At 48.0% G+C, this 25428-nt stretch overlaps 1 protein-coding gene across 2 annotated transcripts in view; it reads left to right on the forward strand.

Annotated features, from left to right (window-relative positions):
- The window catches only part of BTBD16 (BTB domain containing 16), a 957777-nt gene that overhangs the window by 870555 nt on the left and 61794 nt on the right, over positions 1 to 25428 (forward strand). For both annotated transcript variants that reach the window (XM_078641204.1, XM_078641205.1), the window contains exon 17: positions 4238 to 4426. In XM_078641204.1, the coding sequence (XP_078497330.1) occupies positions 4238 to 4426 (189 nt within the window). The remainder of the gene's footprint in view (positions 1 to 4237; positions 4427 to 25428) is intronic.

A 25428-nucleotide genomic window follows, 5' to 3' on the forward strand; every position in this document is an offset into this window, starting at 1 on the left:
CGTGTTACTTGCAGCTTTGCACTGCATCTCCCCGTGTTGAACATTTCCTCCCTCCCTTCCACCATCACCATCTCCTGCTCGTGTTTTTACGCACTTTCACAGCCAATGCTTGTCTCTACGCATTTTCTCCTCACCCTTCATCTCCCTTTCCTTTGGTCTCCGTTTCTCCACTTCTTAATCACCGTCTTTCTTTGTTTCCTGCTCTCTCTTTCGCCCTTTTCCTCGTTCCCTTCCTACTGTTTCTTCCTTCTGCTTCTTTTCACTCGGAGCGAACTTTTGCCCTGCTCTCCCCCTCTCTTATCGCCCCTATGTGTTTTCCGTGCTCAGTCCCGCTTCCGCCCTCCCTGCACGTTCCTCGGTCCTTCCTCTGCCAATCTCTTCATTTCTTCTACCTAGCTCGCCCTCTTACTCCTAGCGCCGTCTTTGGTTTCCCATTTCGCTCTCAAGCAATCCCCGTCCTTCTTTCCATGTTCTCTCACTCTCCTATCCTATCCCTCCCTCCTCTATTTATTCTTCCATTAATCACCCCCCTGTCATGCCCTCGCGCCAGCCCCTCCCTGCCTCGCTCCCTCTCATTGGCTCTGGCAGGCATCCCTGTTGTTTGCAGCCCTGACCCTTTGCATCTGGAAGAATCCATTGAAGGCGGAGCTCGGTTCCTCGTGCTCGGATTTCACTCCTCCCTCGCACACCACGTCGCCCCCTCTCATTCACTCCTCCCCGGGCCGTGCACACCCACTCTTTCAAGCCATTCCTTCCACGAGCACCCCTTCTTTCTCCATCCAGCTTTCACTCCCCTCATCATTATCCTCCAACATTTCTCCCCCTCCTCTCTCACTTTCTTCTCTCTCTATCCTTCACGCCCCCCTTTTCTCCTCCCCTTCACTACCCTTGATCATTCGGCGGATCTCTCCTTCCCCTTCTCTTTCCCCTGGTTCTCGTCCACTCTTCCTTTTAGCATTCCCCATCTTCCCACGCATTCTTGGATTCTCCAGTTCAAAGTACTCTGCGCCCCTTTTACTTTGTGTCCCCTTCCCCTCTCAGGTTTTATTTTTTCATCTCTTCTTGCATGTCATCTCTCTCACACACACTCTCTCTCTCACACACACTCTCTCACACACTCTCTCTCTCACACTCTCTCTCACACATACACACACTCTCTCTCTCACACACACACACACTCTCTCTCTCTCACACACAGTACAGCCTTCTACCACCACCACTCTACCACTCTCTCCACCAACACTCTACCACTCTATCCGCCACCACTCTATCCGCCACCACCCTATCCGCCGCCACTCTATCCACCACCCTATCCGCTACCACCCTATCCACCATCCTATGCACCACCACTCTAGCGCACACACTCTAGCGCACTCACTCTAGCGCACACACTCTAGCGCACACACTCTAGCGTGCACACTCTAGCGTGCACACTCTAGCGCGCACACACTCTAGCGCACACACTCTAGCGCGCACACTCTAGCACACACACTCTAGCGCGCACACTCTTCCCGCCCACCACTCTACCCTCCAACTCCACCCCCAAATCCACCCTCAAAATCCACCCTCCAAATACACCATCCAAATACACCATCCAAGTACTACTACACCCTCCAAATCCACCCTCCGACTACATCCTCTAACTCCACCATCCAACTCCACCCTCCAACTCAACACTCCAAATCCACCCTCCAACACCACCCTCCAAAAACTCCATCTAACTGCACCCTCCAACTCCACCCTCCAACTCCAACATCCAAATCCACCCTACAAATCCACCCTCCAACTACAACTCCAGCCTCCAAATACACCCTCCAAATCCAAATCCACCCGCAAACTACAACTACAGACTCCAACTCCACCCTCAAAATCCAACTCCACCCTACAACTCCACCCTACAACTCCACCATCCAACCCCAACCTCCAAATCCACCCTCCAACTCCACCCTCCAACACAACCCTCCAACTCCACCCTCCAACTCCACCCTCCAACTCCACCCTCCAACTCCACCCTCCAACTACAACTTCAGCCTCCAACTCCACCCTCCAACTCCACCCTCCAACTCCACCCTCAAACTCCACCCTCCAACTCCACCCTCCAACTCCAACTCCACCCTCCAAATCCAACTCCACCCTCCAAATCCAACTCCACCTAACTTTTATTTAAGTATTAATTATTTAAAAATAAAAAAACATTGTTATTTGTAAAATCAATACTTCTAAGTCACGTAAATACAAAACATGTTGCATTAAAAATGCTATAGGTGTCAAATTGTCAAAAAATAAAAGTATTAGCATTGTAAATGACAAATTTTCAAAAATAACACATAACTAACAAATTTGTCATGTACAAGATTAATAACTCAAACTTTCCTAATGCGAGACCTATTGCATTGCAAATGCTTGTTTAGAGCTCCCTTCCGTCTGTCTTCCCCTGGGCTGATGGGTTTCCCATGGAGGCTCATAAGAGAAGGAAATAAGGAGCTGTCAGTCACCTCTTAAAAATTAGCCCTTAGGCTATGTATCCGTCACCACACCCGTGGGATGTTGTGGGAAGTCCTGCTTCTAGGTAGGTGCAACTAGTGGGGTACAGGGAAATTGTGATGAGGTCAGGACAGGGTATTATTGTGCTCCCGGGCTGATTAAAGGTTCCGGTCAGTCTTAGCAAAAGATTTCCCCACCATCCCTCCTCAACAAATGATCAACAAAATATGTGTGGGAATGGGTGCATGCAAAAGAAAACCTGTGTATTTTCTCGCGCCCCTCCCTTCACTTTCAGTCGGCCACCTCCCGCCTCCCGAATCCCTCTTTCCCCCGCTCGTGGTTACACACCGGCTCTGCCTCAACTCTCCTGAGTTTCGGCCGCTCTCCAGCCTCCTCTGGTGGGGACCACCACTCCTCGTACCACTTCTCGTCTTCTTCTCTGGTTTCTCCGTCTTCCTTCTTCATTCCGTCCTCCTCCGTTCCGACGTCCTCTTATGCTACTTCTCTTCTGCTTCCTGACTCCTTCCTCGCTCCGGCCAAACATAAGATTGGAATTTCAGGTTTTGTGATAATTGCCACATCCCCAAACCCCACAAATCTCTTTAGGTAAATTTCGGTAGGTGGTGAAACCTGCTGAGGTTTACTGAGGAAAAAAGGCTGGTATATACCAATACATTCGGATTTTTTGTGCACAAAAAGCACCAAAATCCACGTTATATCTCATTTTAAAGGGCTTGTAATAGGAGTTAATTATTGCCCTTTTTAAATTCCGATCTCTGTGTTTGGGATTTTAAAAGGTGCAAAAATTATCGCATTCCCAACCTGGCCACTCCAAATGAGGATCTAGGAATATTTAAAAAGAACTCCTAACAGTATGGCTGGCGGACAGCTGTGCTGTCAAGCCAGACACAACAAGCATTTGCAATGGAATCGGTCTCTCCTATGGGGCCTTATATGTATTTAGCTATGCAGCACAGGAACCTGGGTGCTGAAACATCTACTGTTCTTTAACATGGAGGAAAAGTAAGCACCAAACTGCGTGACACATCAGATATGGGAACACATGGAGAGAAATATTGGCTTTCAGCTGGAAATGGTATAGTCCAAAGCTCTGTTTTTAATATAAAATCAGGACCTTCGGTGGTCACATCACTGAAAATACAAGATTTGAAAAAAATATTATTGTCTGCGGGTGTGTGAGGAAGACAATTTCTAGAGAATGTTATAGTGATTCTGGTATTTTACTGACCACTGCTGGTCGTTTTCTATCAAGAAAGTTAAATAGAGGCAGTTGCCAGAATTTTTTTTAAAAAGAAAGTCCCTCAGCAGAAAGCAATTCTTGTACTTTACTGACCTTTGGTGGTCGTTTTCTATCAAGACAGTTAAATAGCAGCAGTTGAATAGAAATAAAAAGTCCCTAAGCGGAAGCAAAGAAGTCCTAGGGCTAATCTCCAGAGCCCACAAAGTACATACACATATAAGTATACTAAAGTATATACAAGTGGTTTCGAATGCTCAACCTAAAAATGGCAGTCACAAGGCCTGTTTTTTTTTAATTAAGCATTGCTCTGTGCGTAGTTGTCGAGGGATGAAAAAAGGCACCGTTACATTGATTACGTACACGTCAGTGACTTCTACAGTATAAATCTAATATGTGTAGGCATATTCATATGTATTGCCCTAAGAAAATTACCATGTTTTCGTCATTGTATGATTGCACTTTTGTAGGCCCACGCACTTAATTTGTTTCTAGAGAGTAAAGCCAAGCAACCCAGCTCTGTCTTTTCACACTTCTGAGCGAAGTTCCTTCAGCTTGCGGCAAGACCGAGAAGTCGAATACAAAATCACCACGCAGTCCGTGATAGAGGGGAAGTGGAAGGAGTTTAGCCTGGGACCACTAACTCATAAGTTCGGGATGACGAACAGGAACCACAAAAGCAAGGTAATAAAATTGTTACTTTTCAGTTTCGTTAGGGAGTGTTATTTAAGAGGGTTGTGCCAAGAACTTATTACATTCAAGGGAAAAGCTACCAGGCAGATTTTTCATCTCTTTCCTCATAGGGGAATTCCCTTCTGACTGCTGCTGGGAAATGAATCACTCATAGATAATAGTTTACAGGCCTCCCACAATTACTTTTGACTCAACTGGCAAAGATAATGCAGTCGAGGCCACATCAGCAAGGTCAGATGTAAGCTTGCCAGTCATTCAATTGTATGAAATTGCAGCAGAGCTAATGTTCACAGCCAACTGGTGAGAAGAGGGGGATACAGAGGAAGTTGAGCCAGGTGTACTAACATTATATTTGCTAACAGCGGGTACAAATTGTGCACCAAGGTTTTTTGAATAATAAGATTATACTAACCGATCTATGTACTATTAGGTTAGTTCACAAAATCACTATTCAGAGTCAGTGGTAATCCAACCTACTTCAGGAATATTAATTAGGTACTCCGTCTGAATGCCATCACAGGTTGATAAAAGACACATAGTTGATGGACGGAATGCAGAACAAATCAAACCATTCACCCCCAGTCTAGCAATCTGGGTTAAATCCATCATTCTTTTGCTCACCATGGCACCCCAGTTCAGACACAGCTATATGCAAATCAGTCTTGACCCTGTGCCTCATGGGACCAGTTCAGCCCGAACTGCCAAGCCAGGTCCTCCCCGGACCAGCAACAAGCATCCTAGGACAAGTTTCGGGGTTTCACCACTCATCAGCCTGGATAGCTTGAATCCAGTGAGCCCGGGACCCACGTCTTGGCATACCCCGGGCACTAAGAGCAAGGAAGCAAAAGACACACAATTGTTCTGCATTCTGTCCATCCATTGTTGTTTTGCATCACAGGGTTGGTGGCTTGCTCAGGTCAGCAGAGCATCACATTTGTGATCACATTTAAATAAAGTAAACTTTTTTTTATTTTATTGTTTTTAACGCAGACCATTTTCCTTTCAGAAAACGGGGCTGTGTTTAAAGAAAAACGTTTTTAAAAAATTGAGGAGAGTTTGCAGTTGACCCCCTGAACCACTGCCTTCTCCCTATCTCTAGCCCCCATCAAACCTTTTAACATTCGCAAGGGGAATGGGTCCCTTTGGGACTCCTGCTCCTTTGTAAATGGGTTATCATCTCCTTTTCAGCAGTTGGTAACTTTTCAATGGCTTGCAACCAATGCAGTTTCAAAGTACTGATAGACTGCATTGGGAATCTAGAGGAAGGGACACCCTAAACTAGCCCCTTCTTAATTGCAGTCTATAATCCATTTCTGAACCCATTTTTTGATTCAGAATCGCAAAGTGGGTTTAGTGCATAGTAAGATGTAAGTTAGTGGATGCAAACCATGTCCTTTAGTGAACAGCAAGGTTTGCAACAGCTCCTTGGTTTAGTACATCTCGACCCAAGGGGCTCATTATGATGCAGCTCGCCACCACAGCGGTGTTTGGGACCGCCCGTCAGACATGCGGCGGTCCTACCACTGCTATCAGGATGCGCCCGCCATACTGGCTTGCACATCCTGGGCCTTTATCATTGCGGGAAGTGCTGCTGGCTGCAGCACCGTTCGCAATGATAAAGGTGCATGCACCGCATTTCCCTGCACCACGTGGCAGGCACCACGCGGTGCCTGTCACTTGGTGAATGGAAATGCAGGGGGGTACCATGAGTACCCTCCAGTGCAGCGACTCCCTGCCCCACAAGGGGGGGCCCGCAACGGGCGCCAAAAGCCTATCACCGCCAGCCTTTCCATGGCAGCATCGCTGCCGTGGGAAAGGCCTCCTAAAACCCACATCCTAATATGGCGGGCGGTGCCTGCTAGACACTGCCACCATATTAGTGGCCCTGCTCAGTCCGCCATGCAATCGGTGTGATTGCCTGCGGCGAAAAAGCGGCAGACGAACTTTCCGTCTGCCGCTGTACCCACCACCATCCTAATTTGGCAGTGGGTAAATCACCATGTGATGGCGGAAGAACCGCCACCTCCATCATAATGAGCCCCCAAGTTCTGCTATTTGGAACCATGGATCCAGTGAAACGTTGCATTTCTCTTCTACATTTCCTTTTTTCATTTTTGGATTTAAATAAACAAACCAACTATCCAAATTTACAATATTGTGTATGAAGCTGAAAAAGCAATGTATTTTCTGGTGATCAGGTGGATAGTGCACTTCTGTCAGAAGATGAGAAGAATCTTCTTTGAGGAGAATGTGACATGGAACTTCATGACATAGAGGTTTCCCTCTGGCTTGAACGAGAATGGCAAGCATTGTTTTCTTTTTTCTTCGCCACTTCTTCATCTAAGGAATGATTTCTTCCTTGGTACTTCATTGCCATGTATTCACTGTTAAGAAGTGCAGGAATCCTGACAGTTATGGGGCATCACAGGAGAATGAACCACAGGAAGGTTACCTCCTTCAACCACATGGTTGAAGGAGGTAATGTCTTGGAAGGTGGCAAACCCTCATGGAATGTGAGTTGTTGAGAGTCGTCCTCTGCCACTGGAATGGGTGGGCACTATTTGTTTCAAGGTTGCGGCTTCGAAGATGATGACTTGTGTTAAATACGCCTCCATGACCCAACCTTCTCACTGGAGGACGGTGTGTAGCCCTTTCAAAGGTAACAGAGCTAACATGGGGCCTCTTGTGAACTCTGATTCCCTTGATGACGACAAAGATCACAATGGTGAAGAACCACCTTAAGCCAGAGGAGAGGTTCCTCATGTCGTCAACGATGAATGCCTCGATGTCAACCATCTCGACGTTGGGCAGCTCAGTTCCAATTTGGAACACTGATGGCAGTGGCTCTCATGCTGGTCTTTGATCCCCTCTGCGGGGGGTGTGGGGGGTCAGACCTAAATACACCAGGGGCAGAAAAAGAGGGTTATATCTCTCTTGCCCCTCTACAGCCAGTGGATTACAAGGCTGAATGGTCTAATTCTCCCTTCATTGCCCTGAGGCTTTTTCCTATCCCTAAGATGGCTGTGACATCCGTAAGCATATTTTACACCTCGTAATGAGTGAGAGTCTGGAAGACAGCAAACACACTTACTAAGAGCTTTTTCTCCACACAAATGCCATTTGTCAAAGAGAGCTAGCGTGGTGATACTGAGATCGCGGTATGAAGAAACATCCTAAAAAAACAGCTCTTACTTTACAAAAAATGTATTGAAAAAAAGAAGGCAGGTGTTGAAAAATGTTGGGTTAGGCAAACCCACACCCAAAATTGCAGAGTTTCAGCCAAAATAAGTCTTAAAAAAGCAACTGGCACGATTTTTCTTTACCCTCCTCTTGACTCATTACCCGCACACCCGCATGCATCATCCGGCATTCCTCTAAAAGATCTCCGATAAAGTGACCCTTCGGGGGACCCGTAGGGAATTGCAGCGCCGGCCCTACGAGGAGCAAACGCCCGATGATGAAGCATGACACTCTTCGGGGTGTGTGAGGGCAACAGAGGAAACACAATGTCTTTCCCTCTCATAATTTTGGGTCTTTTATACCTAGGAATCCCCCTTTCTCTTTTTCCTTTCTTTTTCTTCCAATTTTTTAAGTATGGGTGACTTTTTGCACCACGATGCATGGGTGACTTTTTGCTCCCTGGCATAGGAACTTTGTCCTCCTTGTTGTTTAAACATTGATTTTCGGAGCACGGACACTGGACCTTATAAGCTCCTTGGTCCCCCCCTCTCTTTTTGATACATATATTTAAAAAAGCAAGTGTCAGGAATCCTTTGCAGGTGAATCAAAAATATGAACTTCCTCAAAGGTCTCGCATGATGGGAAGCTTGCCAGCGTTAGAATGCTTTAAAGACTTACAAAGCCAAAAATGTACAAAGCCATTTAGCATTTCTTAACGTGCCAATCACTATCTCGGCCTGTTAAGAAATGCTAAATGGCCTTTTCGATGTACAAAGGGCCAAAACCAGTTTCAATGTGCGATTTTACCTGGTCGAAATTGCAAATAGTGACCGCGGTTTAGGAATGGAACGTAGACGTTACCTCTTTGCGATTTCTAAAGCACATGTACTTAGCATTACCTAAATGCAAATCAGGGATTTAAGTAATGCTATTACTATCGACTTGAAGTCGATGGTAACTATGTACAAAAATAAAAAATGCATTTAAAAAGGCATTTTTTAATGTGACATGAAGCACACATGTTACCCTAGGGCACTGGTACACATAGTACTTCACTGGCGGCCTGCGGACCTTGCCTTGCAGTTTCCACGGCCGGCAGTAAACACAGAAGATGACTACAGGAGAATACCTAGTGAATACTTAATAAATAGTTATTCACTATGTATGCTCCTGCGGCCATCTTCTGTGTTTACTGCCCGCCTCTGTGATGTAAGGGCACCTTCAGAAAGCTTCCCAAAAGGCCCTTTAAACGTCAGCTGTAAGCGCCTTCCCAGCTGACTTTTAAAAGGGGTTTTAGGAATCTTCCTGTTTGGACTAAGACTGATAGAGACACAGAGACAGAGACAGACAGAAACAGACAGAGGCAGACAGAGATAGAGGCAGGGACAGGCAGAGACAGGGACAGATAGAGACAGAGGCAGATAGAGACAGATAGAGGCAGGGACAGGCAGAGGCAGATAGAGACAGACAGAGACAGAGACAGGCAGAGACAGGTAGAAGCAAAGACAGGTAGAGGCAAAGACAGGTAGAGGCAGAGACAGGTAGCGGCAGAGACAAAAAGAGGCAGAGACAGGCAGACACAGACAGAGACAGGGACAGACAAAGGCAGGGACAGACAGAGACAGACAGACAGATAGAGGCAGAGACAGACAGAGGCGGAGACAGACAGAGATGGAGACAGACAGAGATAGAGGCAGTGACAGTAGAGGCAGACAGACAGAGAGACAGGGAGATGGAAGGAGATGGAGAGAGAGACAGAGGGAGAGAGACAGAGGGAAACAGGCGGGAGGAGGGAAACAGGCGGAGGGAGACAGACAGAGGGAGGAGGGAGACAGACCGAGCATTACCTAAATGCAAATCGGGCATTTAAGCAATGCTATTACCTTTCATTCATTATCATCTTTATTTCGACAGTGTTGTCATAAAAGAGTTCACAATTGATCAAAAATTATAATTTAAAACAGTAGAGAAAAAGCCATTAAAAAGTCAATCATTGCTTCTTATGGTGTAACTACTTTCTAAGACCCCTATGGGCATCCAGCGAGTTCTGGACGGCTTTGTGTCTTTTTGTCAGGACAGGGGGTTGGAAATAAACACCTTGAAAACAAAATTTATGATTTTCAACCCCCCAACAACAACACGTCCGAGTCCAGTGATAGATGGAGTCCGGCTTGAAAGAGTCCAGACATTTGATTATTTGGGTCTCACTTTGAATGAAAACATGACCTGGGTTCAACACCAAATAAAATGTCAAGTTAAGCTAGCCCAAAAAGCGGGAGGCATCCTAAAGCTTTTTAACAAATCTCTGGTCAAACCAATCGGTCCACCACTGGAAATTTACAAATTGCAGGCTCGTGGTGCGGTAATATAGGGGGGCGAATTGTGGGGTCACAAGTGTGTACCCGCGATCGCCGTTGCAGAGAATAAATTCTTAAGACAACTGGTATCTCTCCCTCCCACCACACCACTGCTGCCACTGAGGATGGACCTGGGCCTTAGACCCATAAATGAGGAACTAGGTGTTAAGCCCCTAACTTTTTGGAGGCGCTTGTGGGTAACCCCTGAGCTCACGCATTACAGGCAAGAGTTGATGGAGGTGTTAAGACTCCCTAATGCGTGGAAAATCACATGGTTGAAATATGTAAGAGAGGAACTTGAGAGATTAGGCCTCTCTTCTATGTGGTCTGACCCGCAGCGCGCTTGTAGAACTTCTGCGCGCAAGTACCTGGTCAATGTGTATTATGAAAACATTCTTAGCACCACTCTATCGAATGTTAACACGGGTTCTCTTTCTGGCTTGTTTTTTATGACCAAAGATTTTTATAAATTTGAATCTGTATTCGACAATGTTAGTCCTGTTGTTTTAAGGAAGTTGTACCTCCAATGGAGACACGGATCTTTGCCAATCAGAGCATTTACGAGTAAATGGTGTGTATCTACTTCCAAAAATTGCCCTGCTTGTACATCTGAGTTGGAAAACGAATTACATATCGTGTTTGTTTGCTCTGCTTATCAGATAGCTCGAAAGAAGTGGATTATTTCTATTTGTAAAAACTTGAAGATTAGGCTCTGTTTTCAAGCTTTTAGAATACTTAAAACTGATTTTTCTCCTCTAACTGTTTTTGCTGTATCTAAAATTTAGCAGCCTTGTGGAACATTAGAAGGAAAGTAGAGAATACCACTGGAAAAAGGATTTAGTATTTAAATTGATCGAGCTCCTGGGTATTTTGATCCATAGCCCTTGATGTTCAGGGATTTTAAACGATTACGTGTTCAACCATGTACATTGTTATGCTTTTTACTCTGATGATTTAACACCATAAGATGCAATGATTGACTTTTTAATGGCTTTTTCTCTACTGTTTTAAATTATAATTTTTGATCAATTGTGAACTCTTTTATGACAACACTGTCGAAATAAAGATGATAATGAATGAATGAAAAATGCTATTACCATCGACTTGAAGTCAATGGTAACCATGTGCAAAAAAAAAAACGCCATGAAGCACACATGTTACCCTAGGGCACTGGTACTCATAATACGACCCGCGGGCCTTCACTGGTGGCCCGCGGACCTTGCCTTGCAGTTTCCACGGCCTGCAGTAAACAAAGAAGATGACTGCAGGAACATACCTAGTGAATACGTAATAAATAGTTATTCACTACTTATGCTCCTGTGGCCATCTTCTGTGTTTACTGCCCGCCTCTGTGATGTAAGGGCACCTTCAGAAAGCTTCCCAAAAGACCCTTTAAAAGTCATCTGTAAGCACTTTCCCGCTGACTTTAAAAAGGGGTTTGGGGAATCTTCCTGTTTGGACTGAGACTGATAGAGACACAGAGACAGAGGAGACAGATAGAGGCAGAGACACAGAGACAGCTAGAGACACAAATACAGATAGAGACACAGAGACGGATACAGACAGAAACAGACAGAGGCAGACAGAGCTAGAGACAGGGACAGGCAGAGACAGGGACAGATAGAGACAGAGCCAGATAGAGACAGAGCCAGATAGAGACAGGGACAGACAGAGGCAGATATAGACAGAGACAGATAGAGACAGGCAGAGACAGGTAGCGGCAGAGACAGACAGAGGCAGAGACAGACAAAGGCAGAGACGGACAGAGGCAGGGTAGCTTGGCGCCAAGCATGAAAGCGTTATGTAAAGTACTTGTGCAACATTCACCAACAGTGACACAGTAAAGGCACTCAAAAAAGGACACCCCACCAGATTTCATATGAAAAGAAAGGTATCTTTATCTAAATCTTTGGCAAGATCCAAAAAGAATTAGTGAGTCTCCACATAAAGATAAACAAAGGCTTCAGTCAAGTGTCCACTGGGATGGATTTTGCAGATATTCCAGCAGGGACTGTTCATTAGCTGGAAAACAAAAGGGCTAGAACAATTCCCAAACCACTCATATAAAATGAAGACAGTATCTGATCCCTTGTGGCAAACAGTTCTCCTACGGTAAAAATTCACAATCCCACTACCTAAATAGACGGTAATTCGCAGTTCTGAGCAGGCAAAATGCTGCAGCACTTACTGGGGTAATAGGCCCACTGCTGAGGTAAGCTGATGCATTTAGTCCCGCTACTGCCAGAAAGATTGAGCCACGACAGGGTGGGGTTACTGGGAGCAGAACGAATGTTGAATTCAGTGCCCGCTATACAAGTATTGCAGTCCCCACTGATGGCAGGGTGGCGCTCACCGGGACGTGCCGGTTGGCTGCATAGACCCCGGCAGTCCCATAACCCGCCCGAGCATAAGGAGCGCACCCGACAGCTTCGCTCCCCACTCGGACAGTTACCTGGGGGCAGACAGTCACTCCAGCAGCAGCCGGTCGATGAGAGGCTCCCGGTTGCGGGAAGTTGCTCAGTGCAGTATCCGCCCCACTCCCTCAGGCAGCAGTGAAGCTGGGTCGGGTTGCCTCGCGTTCCTTAGGCCGCCAGCTAGACTTCTTCCAATGACACTCTCCGCTGCTGAGCGACTCCACACCGGGCCCAATCCCAGCGCGGCTCTCGCTAGGGCTATCCCTCGTTGCTGAGCAACCCTTCCAAAGCCAGCTCCAATCCCACCGCTGCCACCAATGTTAGAACCAGGGTCCCTACTTGGACTAGGGTGCATAACCCTGCCAAATAGCGACCCCGGTTCTAACAGTACCCATGCCCTAGGGCATATGTGCACTTGCATACGCACAAGGAAATTCGGGGTGCCTCAAGGGGGGCTTAAGCTCAAAGGCACCCATGGCTTTGCATTTCTTAAATTGCAATTTCCTATTAGAAAATCCCGATTTAGGAAATGCAAACCATTTCCTATTCTGCCCATAGCCGGGAATGCAATGACATTTCCTATTTGTGAATCCCTAATAGCGATTCCTACTTTGTAGGAATCGCTATTAAGGAATCGAACATTTAGTGCATTTCCTTTTGCATTTCCTAAATAGCGATTCCTACAGGGTCGTTATTTAGGAAATGCAAACAGGACGCTTTGTACATCTGGGCCAATGTCTGTTAGTGCAGTATTTGCTCAGCCTACTATAGGCTTCATTAAAGGGGTTTTAAAAAAGATGTAATACAGTGGTAGTTTAGGCCTACTGCAGGGTACTGTTAATTTGGGTAAGTAGATGTCTTTTTAAAACCCCAAAAAAGAAATGTAGACAATGCTGGCTTCTTATAGGGTTGTGTTCTGAACATGCTGCAAGAGCAAATAGATTGTCTGCTCTTTAGGGAATCAGAGAGATTGACTATGCCAGAGACCTAGGATTATAGGTAAATAACTTTATCTCCGTCTCTACGGTTTGAATTATGGAGATGTATTACCAAGGCTAGTTAAGACTGTGTGAAGAGTATGCTGGGGAGGGTGTAGTTACATACTGTGGTCTGCTCTGTTTTGTATGGAAGCCATGCTGTGGCTAGGCAGGATTAGAGAGTTTGTGCGGGCAGTGGGAGATATTTCTGTATCAGTTTCAAAGGCAGAGGTCTTCAAACTGTGGAGAATGCCCACCAGGAGAGGAGGACCTTAAATTGATGGCGGGGCTAAGGTCTGACCAAGAGGAGCAATTACTATGTCCTTTGGGTACACCAACAAACATTTTGTATGAAATACTCATTTTGCATTTTCTAAATAGCGATTCTTCACGATTCTCTATTCATAAAATGCAAAATGGTATATACAACATTCGAGGCTTACAAATAGCGAGGAATCGCTATTAGGAAATCGCAAATAGGGTATGCTATGGTATTCCCACCTATGGGCCAAATAGGAAATGGTTTGCATTTCCTAAATTCCTAATAGGAAATCATAATTTAGGACATCCATATCAAAGGGTGCCCCTGGGCTTAAGGCTCCCCTGAAGGCACCCCAAATTCGCAGTGCACATGTAAGTCAGACCCTCCAGGATTTTGCAGCTGTGGGTGGCAAATATCGCTGTGATAAAAAACAAAATTTGCGGCCCAAAACCTAAAGCTTTTCTGTATTTTTGCGGTGGGCAAAAAAATGTGCTTGCCACAAAAATACTGAAGAGTTGTGCTTTGTCATTGCTGGAGACTGTGCAATGTCATATAGTGCCTGGATTCGGAGAGTGTCTGATGCCATAGAGAGCAGATTACAATATGAAACCTGCTCTTTTTGGCATTGGGCATCCGATGCGTGCAGGGCTGCAGGGTTGAGGGTGAGGGGGAGAGTAAGGGTATACAAAAACAAGCATTGGCATAGCCAATAGGTCTCGCCTTTGGGGCGTTATATGTGTTTAGTGGTCAAGACTGACGGCAAAGTCAAACCTCCTGGGGGAAAAGGGGCTGGCTTAGAGTAACCCGCTGCAGCCCTAGGAAACACTTTCCACGGTTTATCTTGGCATTTGGGTAAAGTGCGGTATCTGCACTGGCTCATTGGCAGCACAGAGACAGTAAAGAGAGGGTAAACAATAGTTTTTTTTCCACATTTTTTATGGGCACTTTTGTAAAAATTGTGGCATTTTTGACAAAACTGCAGATTTTGCAATTTTTTTGCAAATTGATATATCCTGGGGGCTCTGTAAGTGTGTGCACTTCATGTCACATTAAAAGATGGATTTTTAAATGTCTTTTTTCATATTTTTACCATCGACTAATAGCATTTCCTAAATGCCTAATTTGCGTTTGGGAAATGCTTTGTACATGGGCTTTAGGAATCGCAAATCGGTAATCCCTATTTGCTTTTGCTAAATCACGGTCGCAGTTTGTGATTTCTAACAGGTAGAAATTGCAAATTGCTATCGGTTTTTTGCCTTTGTATATATGAAAAGGCTGTTTTGCATTTCTTAACGAGCCGAAATTGCGATTCAGCCTCCTAATAAATACAAAAAGCTTTCATACATCTGGCCCACAGTGGTGTTCAGCCACTCTGTAATGGGCCATTTGTCATCTTTTCTTGGTCATAACGCGACTGGCAGTAGGTGTCATCTGGAAAGGTGCTCTAAATAATACCTGCCCCTTCTCTCCCAACTCCAGCTTTCTGATGAAAAATTCACACTGTGACACTTTTAGGGAGACCAGACTACCAATAGCATGTGTCAATCTTGTGTTTTACTGCAATTTTAGAGGGGATAACTGAACATAACTGCAATTTCTGAATGCTTAATTATGCTCAGAGCTTCCAAGGACGGGGACCTCTTTTCTTAAACCCCCCTGTTACTCTAACCAACATCGCATTGTATTTTGGAACATGTAGTTTAATATTTTTGTTTTTTAAATCTATTGATTGATTTTTACTTTTACCAACAGTCATCGCAATTATTTCTATACATTAGATGCACCCGATAAGCATTTTTGTGCTCACCAAGCATACATTTGTAAAGTATTTAGATCAGATAAAACAAGCATTTCTGATTGACGCATTTCTCTCTGCCAAGAAAAAGGAATACTGTTAGACCTGTCAGCCCTAGGGTGGTGTTACCCCGCATTTTTCCCTTTCGAACTCCATTTTTCCCACCATTTTTGTTGGACCTGGGACTCTGGGCACCTTACCGCTGCTGTACAGTGCTGAGGTGCAGGTGCTCTCTCCTAACAACATGGCTGCCAATGGCCCTTGCTACTGCGGAGTGCGGAGTGGCCACTATCCTATCTGTGCGCTAGTAGTTGGGGACAGGCTCGGACATTGTGACTGTAACCCTGAGTGTCCCGCCCCTTGTCACTAGAGAAGCCACCACAGAGTCCCCAGAGCTTTCTGGAATCTTCCAACCCCCCAGATTGGCGCCAGAACTTTCCGCCTTTTTGCAGGGTCACCTGACCTAGGGGTATTAAGGGAAGGGAGGGAAAACCTAACAGTCAGTTGGGATGTACGTTGTTACAACGCATGCTTTTACCACGCATGCTGTAACAATGCAAGTTTTAAAACGCATTCCATTACAACGCATTACACTGGGGGGTGCTGGATAGTGAATAGTTTAATTTACTATTCCAACACCAGTCCCCGTGGACACTAGGGAAGGTGTTGGATAGTAAATTAAAACTTTTCCCTATCCTAGAGCGCCCCCCAGTGTAATGCATTGTAAAGGTTTTCGTTTTAAAGTCTGCGTTGTAATAGCACTGCGTGCTAAAAGTTGCGTTATAAAGGTTGTTCACCGTCAGTTGGGCACTACTGGACCTGGGGACCCTCCGCCGGAGTATAGGCTGCTGAGCTAGGGGGAGACTACACTACTGAGGCCTACAGCCACAAGATAGCTGAGTGAACCTACTAGTTTGCTGACCTTGCCCTGTGTGAAGGGAACCAGGGATACCAACTCCAGTGGGCTTGCCAGGGGCTACCAACCTCCCCTCCCACTGCAACTACTTTCTGCAACTAACACTTGCCATCTACCTCCAATGCTGAGAGAAGAAGCGCTAGCTACCTAGCATCTGGCTTACCCCAACTGGCGCTAAGGAACCTGTGGGCACTGCTGTGGCTGAGAAACACCAGGTAAAGCGCTGTGTTCCCCAAGTGCTGCCTTCCAAGACTCTGTCACCTGCTGCCCGCGCTGCCCCCCCAATGAACTGCTGCTGCGTGCTGGGGCGAGCTACCCCAACCGGGCTCCCGGAGCGGAGAAAGCTGAAAGGGAGTCCGCCTCCACCGGTCCCAGCCCCGAGTGCAGGAAGCGGTAGGCTGACCGGGGAGGAGGGGGTACGCGCCTGCCAGGGCCGGCGCTGCGGTGAGTACTGTGTCTGGCCCCAAGGTTAACCCGGTAAGTTGTGAGGAGCTGGGGGCCGAGGCCCGCGAGGAGGCCCCATCCGGTGAGCAGCAGGGGTGGCCCCAGTGGCTCCTCGGGCCCTGGGACTTTTACCAACCCATCCACATCCACGAGGAAAACTGCCTGGGACATACTCCCCTGAGGCCCCCTCCGAACCTGCAGGGAATATTTACTTAGCCGGGAGGCCCTGTAGTGATAAGGCTGATTACTTGTCCTGAATAAGGGCCCCCGGGGGGGGTTACTTGTAGGGAATCTCTTTATAAGTTCTGTTATTTTCGTTACACCTGATGCCTGTACTGAGTATCTCGACAGAGGGCAGGCTGCCCATAATGAATATACATCTGCCAAGAGTTGATACTTGACTGGCATAGATACACCTCCCTGAGAGTTGTTCCCTGTAAGGATTCTGTGCCGGCACCAGAAGGTGTAATGATGGTGGGCGCTAGGCCCACATTGCTAAATGAATGTGACACGGACACCAGATTAGTAGTGGGTGAACTGGCCCAGAGCACATGGCTCGGCCCCTTTTATTAGCTGTGTCACCTGACCCGGTGACATCAGTGGTGGGTGGGTGTTCAGTGTGCAGGCATACAAACACTAGACTGCTGACTGTGATTCTGGATCACTACATCCCTCCCAAAACTTCGGAGAAAATGAAAACAAATGAAAGTCCAACCTGTGGAAGAAGAATGCAGTTCGCAAACCCCACGACAAAGTTCAACCTGTGGGATAGACAAATGTATATACAAATGTAACCCTGGACTCTGTAATTTGGGGTGAGTCTCTTTGGTGGATTGCAGGTCACAGATGGTGTAGTTGCTGCATCCAGGATTCATGAGTCACTGTGGCATGGTTTGCCATTGTTCAGCGGGTCCTATCTTCTATCTGCGCCGCTTGGACATTGTTCTCGGTCTTGCCTTTGCTTGGCACCACTGGTGACAGTTGGTGGTTAGATAGAAGGGTGACGTGATCAGAGTATTGTTTGTCTTCTCGGTTCTCCTCTTCAGTCCTGGTACTTGGTGATGTCTCTGGGCAGGCTTCAAAGTATTTCTGGGCAGATGAAAGGAGTAGGTGCATACATCCCTCTCACTAGGATGCCCCTCTTCGCCGGTATTCCTCTCTCACAGGATGTCCGGGAGGACCTCTTTGCCAGGCTTCCACTGGACTGGTGTTGTCACTCATGTTGCTCCACCATAGCCTTCGGGCCGTGAGCGGGGCGCTCCACGATCTTCACCGTTGTGTCCTAGTTCCACCTGAAGGTTACGCTGTTGACTCTTTTCTTGCACGTGAAGCTTTCCTTTCAGTGGGTCGTGCAGACACACCGTCGTGGATCTGTCTCTCTTGCGGGACTTGCTGCCACCAGAGTCCCTTGAGGCCTTTGCTTCTTGGGCTGCCACGGGTTGATGTGGAGTGGTCAGTTCCTCAGCCGGATGTGTGAGCACTCTCGCCATTCAATCTTCAGCTCAACCCCAAAGGTAGAATTGTTGTCAACAGTCCAAACTTGCTCTCTTCTACGATCGCCACATGGATGGATGGCTTGTAGGTGGATATCTTTGACTTGTGCCACCGGTGTTCATGCCAGGCCTTGTTCTCCGCTGCACTCCGGTGTTCTGGTGCATGTCACCATCTTCTTCTGATGGGTGTGAGAGTTGACTGGTCACCCCTCTTCACTTGTTGTGATCTTCTAGTGGCACCGTGGCACTCACTACCCTCCTTCTCCTCCATTCCTTTCACGACGTGGTCGGTCCCTTTCTTTTCTTCAACCACCCAGGCCATCTCCGTGTGGCGTGCACTCCACACGAATCTCCCTGGTTGCGTCCTACCCTTAGGACACACTTTCTCTTCTTCCGATGGCCAAACCAGGCATCGCACCTTTCTTCCTGTCGCTCCTTCTTCACTTCGGGTCGGTGTCATCAGACCTCTTCTGGGTCCCGTCCATGGACCTCTTCTTGATCTATTCAGTTGCTATGCCTTTGATCTTCTGGCATGTCTTCGCAGTCGTGATCTTCTGACTGTTAGCTTCTCCTTTCTTTTCTCGGGCGACCATCTGACTGGTCATCTTCTCCTTTTCTTTCCGGGGTGACCAAACTGCCTGGTCATCTTCTCCTTTTCTTTCCGGGTGACCAACTGCCTGGTCATCTTCTCCTTTTCTTTTCCGGGTGACCAACTGCCTGGTCATCTTCTCCTTTTCTTTTCCGGGTGACCAACTGCCTGGTCATCTTCTCCTTTTCTTTTCCGGGTGACCACGTTGGCTGGTCCGCATCTGGCGGTGACTTTTTGGCAAGTCATCTTCGCTGTGACCTACTGACAGGTCTCCGAGGACGCGATCCCTGCGTTACTCGGTCGTGGTGGCGTGGAGTTCCTTCACTCCTTGCGCGGTCCTGCACAATGTTGTGCTGTCCTGATGTGTGGAGTTCCTTCACTCCTTGCGCGGTCCTGCGCAATGCTGTTTGGTCCTGCGGTGTGGAGTTCCTTCACTCCTTGCACGTTCCTGTGCAGTGCTGTTCTGTGGCGTTGGCGTGTCGCTGTGCAGCGTCACTCGGGCGCTCCTGACTTCTGGCACTCCCGGCGCAGTGCTGCGCTGTCCTGGCGTGCGGGTGAGGAGTTCTTGCACTCCTGGCGTGTCCCTGCGCTGTCTGCACACACTGCCTTTAACTCTGTACAGTTCTTTGTCCTTCAGTCTTGCACTAGAGAACAGCTTGCTGCATTACCATGTCCTACGCAGCTTGGCTCTGTAAAGTTATCTCTGAGGGTGCTCTTGGCTGGCTCACTGTATACTTGGTCCGTTTCCCCTCATGGATTTAGCAGACTGTAACTTGGGCGTGTGCCCAATGCTCTTCTCCGCCTTGCTAGATTTTCTTCTGCTGCTGGGAAACTGCTTTGAGTGTAGCAGGTATGTCGTGTACATTGGTACAGCCTTGTGCATTCACCTATGCATTGTGGTACTGTTATGTTATGTTATGTTATGGGTTTGTTGAGCGCGACAGCTGCCCCAGCAACAGGGCGTCCCGGCGCTAAGAACCAAGGCATAACCTACTTGAGGGGATGGGGGGTAGACGCTTACATTAGTGGAAACAGGTGAGTTTTGACTGCTTTACGAAAGCGGACAAGTTATCAAGGCAGCGCATGTGGTGGGGGAGGGAGTTCCAAAGTTTGGCTCCCCGAAGTCTAAAGGAGCGGCCTCCAACACGACAGAGTTTCGTGCGGGGGACCACTACTAAGTGTGGACCCAGGGAGCGAAGATTGCGGGAAGGGGTATAGGGTGTGAGGAGCGGTCGAAGGAGTTCGGGGCCATCCGTTTTAAGGATTTTAAAAGCAGTAATGAGAGCCTTAAATTGGATGCGGGCTTCCACAGGGAGCCAGTGGAGTCTATGGATTGTGGCTCTAACAGAGCATTTTCTAGGTAGGCCAACTATCGCCCTTGCCGCTGAGTTCTGGATTCGCTGAAGCCGAACTGTCTCAGCTTTGTTGGCGCCTAGCAGTAGGACGCTTGCATAGTCCAACCGGGAAAGGATGGTAGATTGGACTATGAGCTGTCGAGTTTTGGGGTCAAAACTGCTGTGTGCTGGTAGTATTCACTAACTTATTACTATTATGATAACTTTATGATAACTTTATTCCCTGGCACTTATTTCAATTTGCAGCAAGTGGTTCCCTTTTCTTAAAAGCATGCTTGTCCATATTATTTTTTTTTTCTTTTGGCGCGGTAGCGCAAAACGGCCACTAGATGGCACTGCAGCGCTTTGGAACAGGTTCACTCTCCTCGGCAGTGTTCGTTACGCTGTGCACACAAAGCATGGCCTGGACTTTCTCTACCTGGTCCCTTGTCCTCGGCAGTGTCGTCTCCCCTGCCGGCATCGTGTTCTCTCCTTGTTTCCTCCCACTGCGGGTGTAATGTGGTGCTTCTGCCGGAGGTTCCGGTCTTTCCGCTTGAGTGCAGGGTGGGCTCCTGCTTCATCAGAGGGGGGAAGGGTCGCGGGGGTCCGAGGGCAGCGTCTCTGACCACACTCTGGGCATCCTTCGGCCCAAGACAAACTGGCTCTTCAGTCCGGGGCAGCACCGCGGGGCTCCCTTAGTGTGGAGGGGTGCTCCGCCTCACCGCAGCGGCGGCCGGCGGTGCAGCAGTCCGGCCCCGCCTGCTTAGTATTTACTGCTCTCTCTGCCCGCTCCTTCCCCCGCCGCAGCCTCCCATACCTCGCGCTGCACGGCGGTGGGGAGATGTCGGCGCTTCACGGGGTCTGCTCTGGCAGTATTCAGCTGGGCACTTGTAGTTGCGGGTGAGCTCAGCTCAGTTATTCTTTCACGTTCCCTCGCGGCGGCAGCCGCTCGCCACAGATGCTGCGCTGCGGGACTGCGGCGGACGGGAGGCGCTACAGGCGGGTGGGCTCCGCTGGTCCTGCTCACTTATGGGCACAGTGTTCACTTTAACAGCGGGTGGGCTCCGCCTTCTATGTGTTAATTGTGGACCTCTCGGCAGGGCGCCACGGCCATGCGGGTAGACACCGTTTTATGTACAATCAGGCGGGGGTCGCTTCTGGCATGCGCGGCCCCCCCAGGCAGCATGTGTCGCTTGGGCTCACCTCCGGGCCTTTCACTCATGATCCGCTGGTGCATTGAAGTCCGGCTCGGTGGCAGCCGATGCGGGTGGGCTCCGCACGGCTCTTTCTTCACCCCCAGACAGGGGGGCCGTCGTGGCCGACGCGGGTGGGCTCCGGTCGGTTCCGCTTACTCTCTCGTCACGCCGGGAGGCTCACGCTGGGCATGGAGGTGCGGGGTGAGCTCCCGGACACCTCCTCCTGGACATCTAGGCCCCGGGGCACGGCACACGCCCCTCAGGCCTCTCGGCGGCCGGCGCCGCTTCCCCAGAGGGGTGCCCTCCACATGGGCAGTTCCCTTCTTCTTTCCGGGGTTTTTCTTTTAGCTGCTGGCACGCATGGCATCGCGTTACCGCCTCGTCGCCAATGTAATGATGGTGGGTGCTAGGCCCACATTGCTAAATGAATGTGACACGGACACCAGATTAGTAGTGGGTGAACTGGCCCAGAGCACATGGCTCGGCCCCTTTTATTAGCTGTGTCACCTGACCCGGTGACATCAGTGGTGGGTGGGTGTTCAGTGTGCAGGCATACAAACACTAGACTGCTGACTGTGATTCTGGATCACTACAGAAGGGTTGCTGGTCTGGAAGGCGCGGATAAGAAGTGTGGCCCAGTTTGAATATGCGCATAAGAGAGGTTGCCTTTCGTGAATGTGTCCATAGGAAATGTTACTCATGTTATTTGCATACCTGCCTAAGAGTTATTCAGTGTGCTGCATACCCGAATGAGCCATATTACATGCACTGCACTACCCAGGAAATGTTACCTGTGGAAACCTGAGATTATGAAAATTGGTTAGCCGATTTAAAGTGAGAACCTTGCGTTACCTACCTTAACAAGAAATAGATGAAGATACTTGTTTTTGCTGATGAACCTGGTGTGGTGTCTCTTTATTGCGTGAGATTCACTGCGTCAGTGTGGGCTGCACAACCACTTCACAAAAAGCTTCTGGAGTGCCTTCCTGCCTCGCGCCAAGCTACCGTGTCAGAGTCTGTGGTTCCTGAGACCTTCCGGGTCTAACAAATACAAACTGTTCCATGTCTCCTACTGCTCACCTCAGTCACGCCCTAGTGATGTTGATGCATATTTGATTTCAAATGAGCCACCTACCTGGAGTTATGCTACATAAAGTGATGGTGGCAAACCCTTCCCGGCACGGCCCTATGATGGCGTGTGCTCACGTTGGCTTGTACCGGCATCACTGGTTTCTTGTGCAGGTGCATTATGGTCTGCTTTTCAGCTTCTGCCCGCCGTTTCATTTCAGGTGACAATCCTTCTACTCGTGGTATTCGGGGACCTTTCATATCAAAGCTATATACCTTTTGGCTATCAGGAGGGTCAGGGTCAATACATTTAGTTTGCCCTGCTAATTTAGGATGCAGCATCTGGCCTAGCTAGCACGTCTGAGAGCATTTAGTTTCACATTTAACGCTAAGAATAGGCAAAGATATTCCAGCATGGATGTAGTTTTGGATAAATGCTTGGACTAACTGGAAATGTGATCATGAGAAGGAGCCAGTTGCCAGCTGGGTATGATAATGAGGCACAATAGTCAAGAAAGACCATAATTTCGTTTTTTTAAATATTTGACGCATGACAGTTTGGCTCTTTTACTTGCAATTGCTTTTTCAAATTCACACATGGGATTTATCGTAAAAAATTATAGGGGCTGATTATAACTTTGGTGGTGTGGGAGCGGGGCAGCACGCCACCACCCTGCTCCTGCACCGCCAAAGTCGGCCTCCGCCCATCTTATTAGGGATTTTCTTCTTATTTCACAGGTGGTCCTTTGGCATTCCGACAGCAGTGCCTTTGAAAAAGGCACTGCAATAGTAACGTCAAAGTGAGTTCCTGCACAGCAAGCATCCCAGTTTACGGGGGCAACCGGTGTCCCTGTAGGGCCTCCTTTGTTTACCCACTGCCAGCCTTTTCATGGCTGGCTCACCGCCATGAAATGGTTGGCGGTGGGGAAACTCAGAATATGCCTGGCGGGGTGCCACAGCTCTCTGAACCCACCCTCTGAGCCCATCGCTGGGGCACTTCTGACTCAATTTCTGACTTCACCCAGGGTGCCGAGGTTGACGCCTTTTCCCAGGAACTTGGACGCCAATGCCAACTTCATTGATGCTGGAAAACAAGATACCTAATGTACGCTCTGACTCCGAGTCGGCACTGGGTTGACCTTGACCGAGGCCATAGAAGCACCGTTTCTTCCACCTGGCCCTTCACAAAGGAGAACATTCCCAATTTGGCACAGATTCGGACAATGATTATGACACAGGTGAGAAGAGAGGTCAGCCATACCATGAGGAGAATTCGTATGGCTTTGATACCTCCCTTGAGTTGTGGCTGCTATCACCCACTGGCGATGTGTTGCACAGTCAAAGTCTTTCACCTCCAGCTCCCCACCTTGATGGTCAAGACCAATGTTTTTATAGAAGCCCTTCAACTGGAGCACAAATCCACAGAGCCTCTCTTACCTTTTAACAAGGCCTTTTCAGACACCTTAGTGGAGGCATGGGCCAAACCTAGCTCTGCCCCCCTGGACAAGGGGGGCATGATGCCACCGCCCTGCCCCAATGACTTGGCATTTGTCTCATCACTTCTTCCCTGATGGCTTGGTGGTGCAGGCATCTGCTAGCAAATCTAACCCCAACACATTATGAACTACAAACTCAGACAGGGTGTCAAAGCAGATGTAGACCTTCTCATCCACCAGCTTGGTGCTTCCATCTGTAATTGCCAGCTCCCTGTTCAACTGCTATTCCCTCACCTTTTGGGATTCGATGGCTCAAAACCTCCCAGGTGTCATTGAAGATTTCTGACCTGCCCTTTTCCAGACTATACAGGATGGCCAAATACACAGTTTGTTGTGGCTTGGACACCACCTATTCCATCATTGGTCACCAGTGTCGCCATTCACTGCTGTGCTTGGCTGTGGTCCACTGGTTTTTCAGGTGATCTCCAGTCATCCCTCATGGATATGCAATTCAACAGGACTCACCTGTTTTAGGACAAGGCAGGCTCTGCTCTTGAGCGGTTTAAGGAGAGCAGGGCCACTGCAGTCACCCTGAGCTTAGCTGCCCCACCTTGCCATCTGCATCAGCCCTTCCCACTTAGGGCCATACTGCCAGTGAATCCAACCTCCACAAATCGCCCAGAAGTTTCGTGGTTGAAGCCTTGGTACCCACTCCCCCCGCGGTCAAGGTCAACAGGCCACCCAGTCCACTATTCCCACTGCAGCCCCACTTGCCAACCCCCTTTAGCTTGCCATTAGTGCCAACCACCTGGTTTGGTTCCAGGCTACACAAGCGATTATAGACCACGATGTTACCTACTCTCATGCCTAGATGAAAAGTGTATGTGACATTTCTCGTGTCTACCAATGCCATTGTTACTGCTGTGATGTACGTAAATTTTTCACACATTTCTTTCGGAGAAGACTTCCATATTATCCCCAGGACTGAGAGTGATCATAACTACCAAAAAATCACCTTATAATTGAATTATTACTTTCAGCCAAAGGATAAGTACTTGAGAAACACTTGCTTAAATCACATATGTCGAAAAGTAATAAAGTGGGATACTAATTTTAACTCAAAAATTCCAAGAATTAATTATGTCATAATTGACTTTTGACAGCATGGAAATCAATAAATCTTTCGAGTTGCGAAAGGACTGGTAACTACCCCTAAATTTAGACTCCATTTATCTTTTATCTCCTATTCTGTATCTCAGCCTTACTTGAATATTCAACATAAAATCTGAATTGGAGAGAAAGGGGCACATTAGAGACTCAGACCACTCTTCATAAAACCTACTTCTCCTGATCTGCACCAACTGATCGAGAAAGAATAAAGACATCACAAAATGAAAATCAATGAACAAAGGAATATACATGAAGGAACGGCTTGAGCTCAACTATACATAGCAGCTAGGTCAGAGGATACAAAAGAGTTCTTGAAGCTAGTTGGGCAGGCTGATGGATCATACACTAGCACAAAACATTTT

This window comes from Lissotriton helveticus, chromosome 5_1 (genome assembly GCF_964261635.1).
Source record: "Lissotriton helveticus chromosome 5_1, aLisHel1.1, whole genome shotgun sequence".
Lineage (NCBI taxonomy): Eukaryota > Metazoa > Chordata > Amphibia > Caudata > Salamandridae > Lissotriton > Lissotriton helveticus.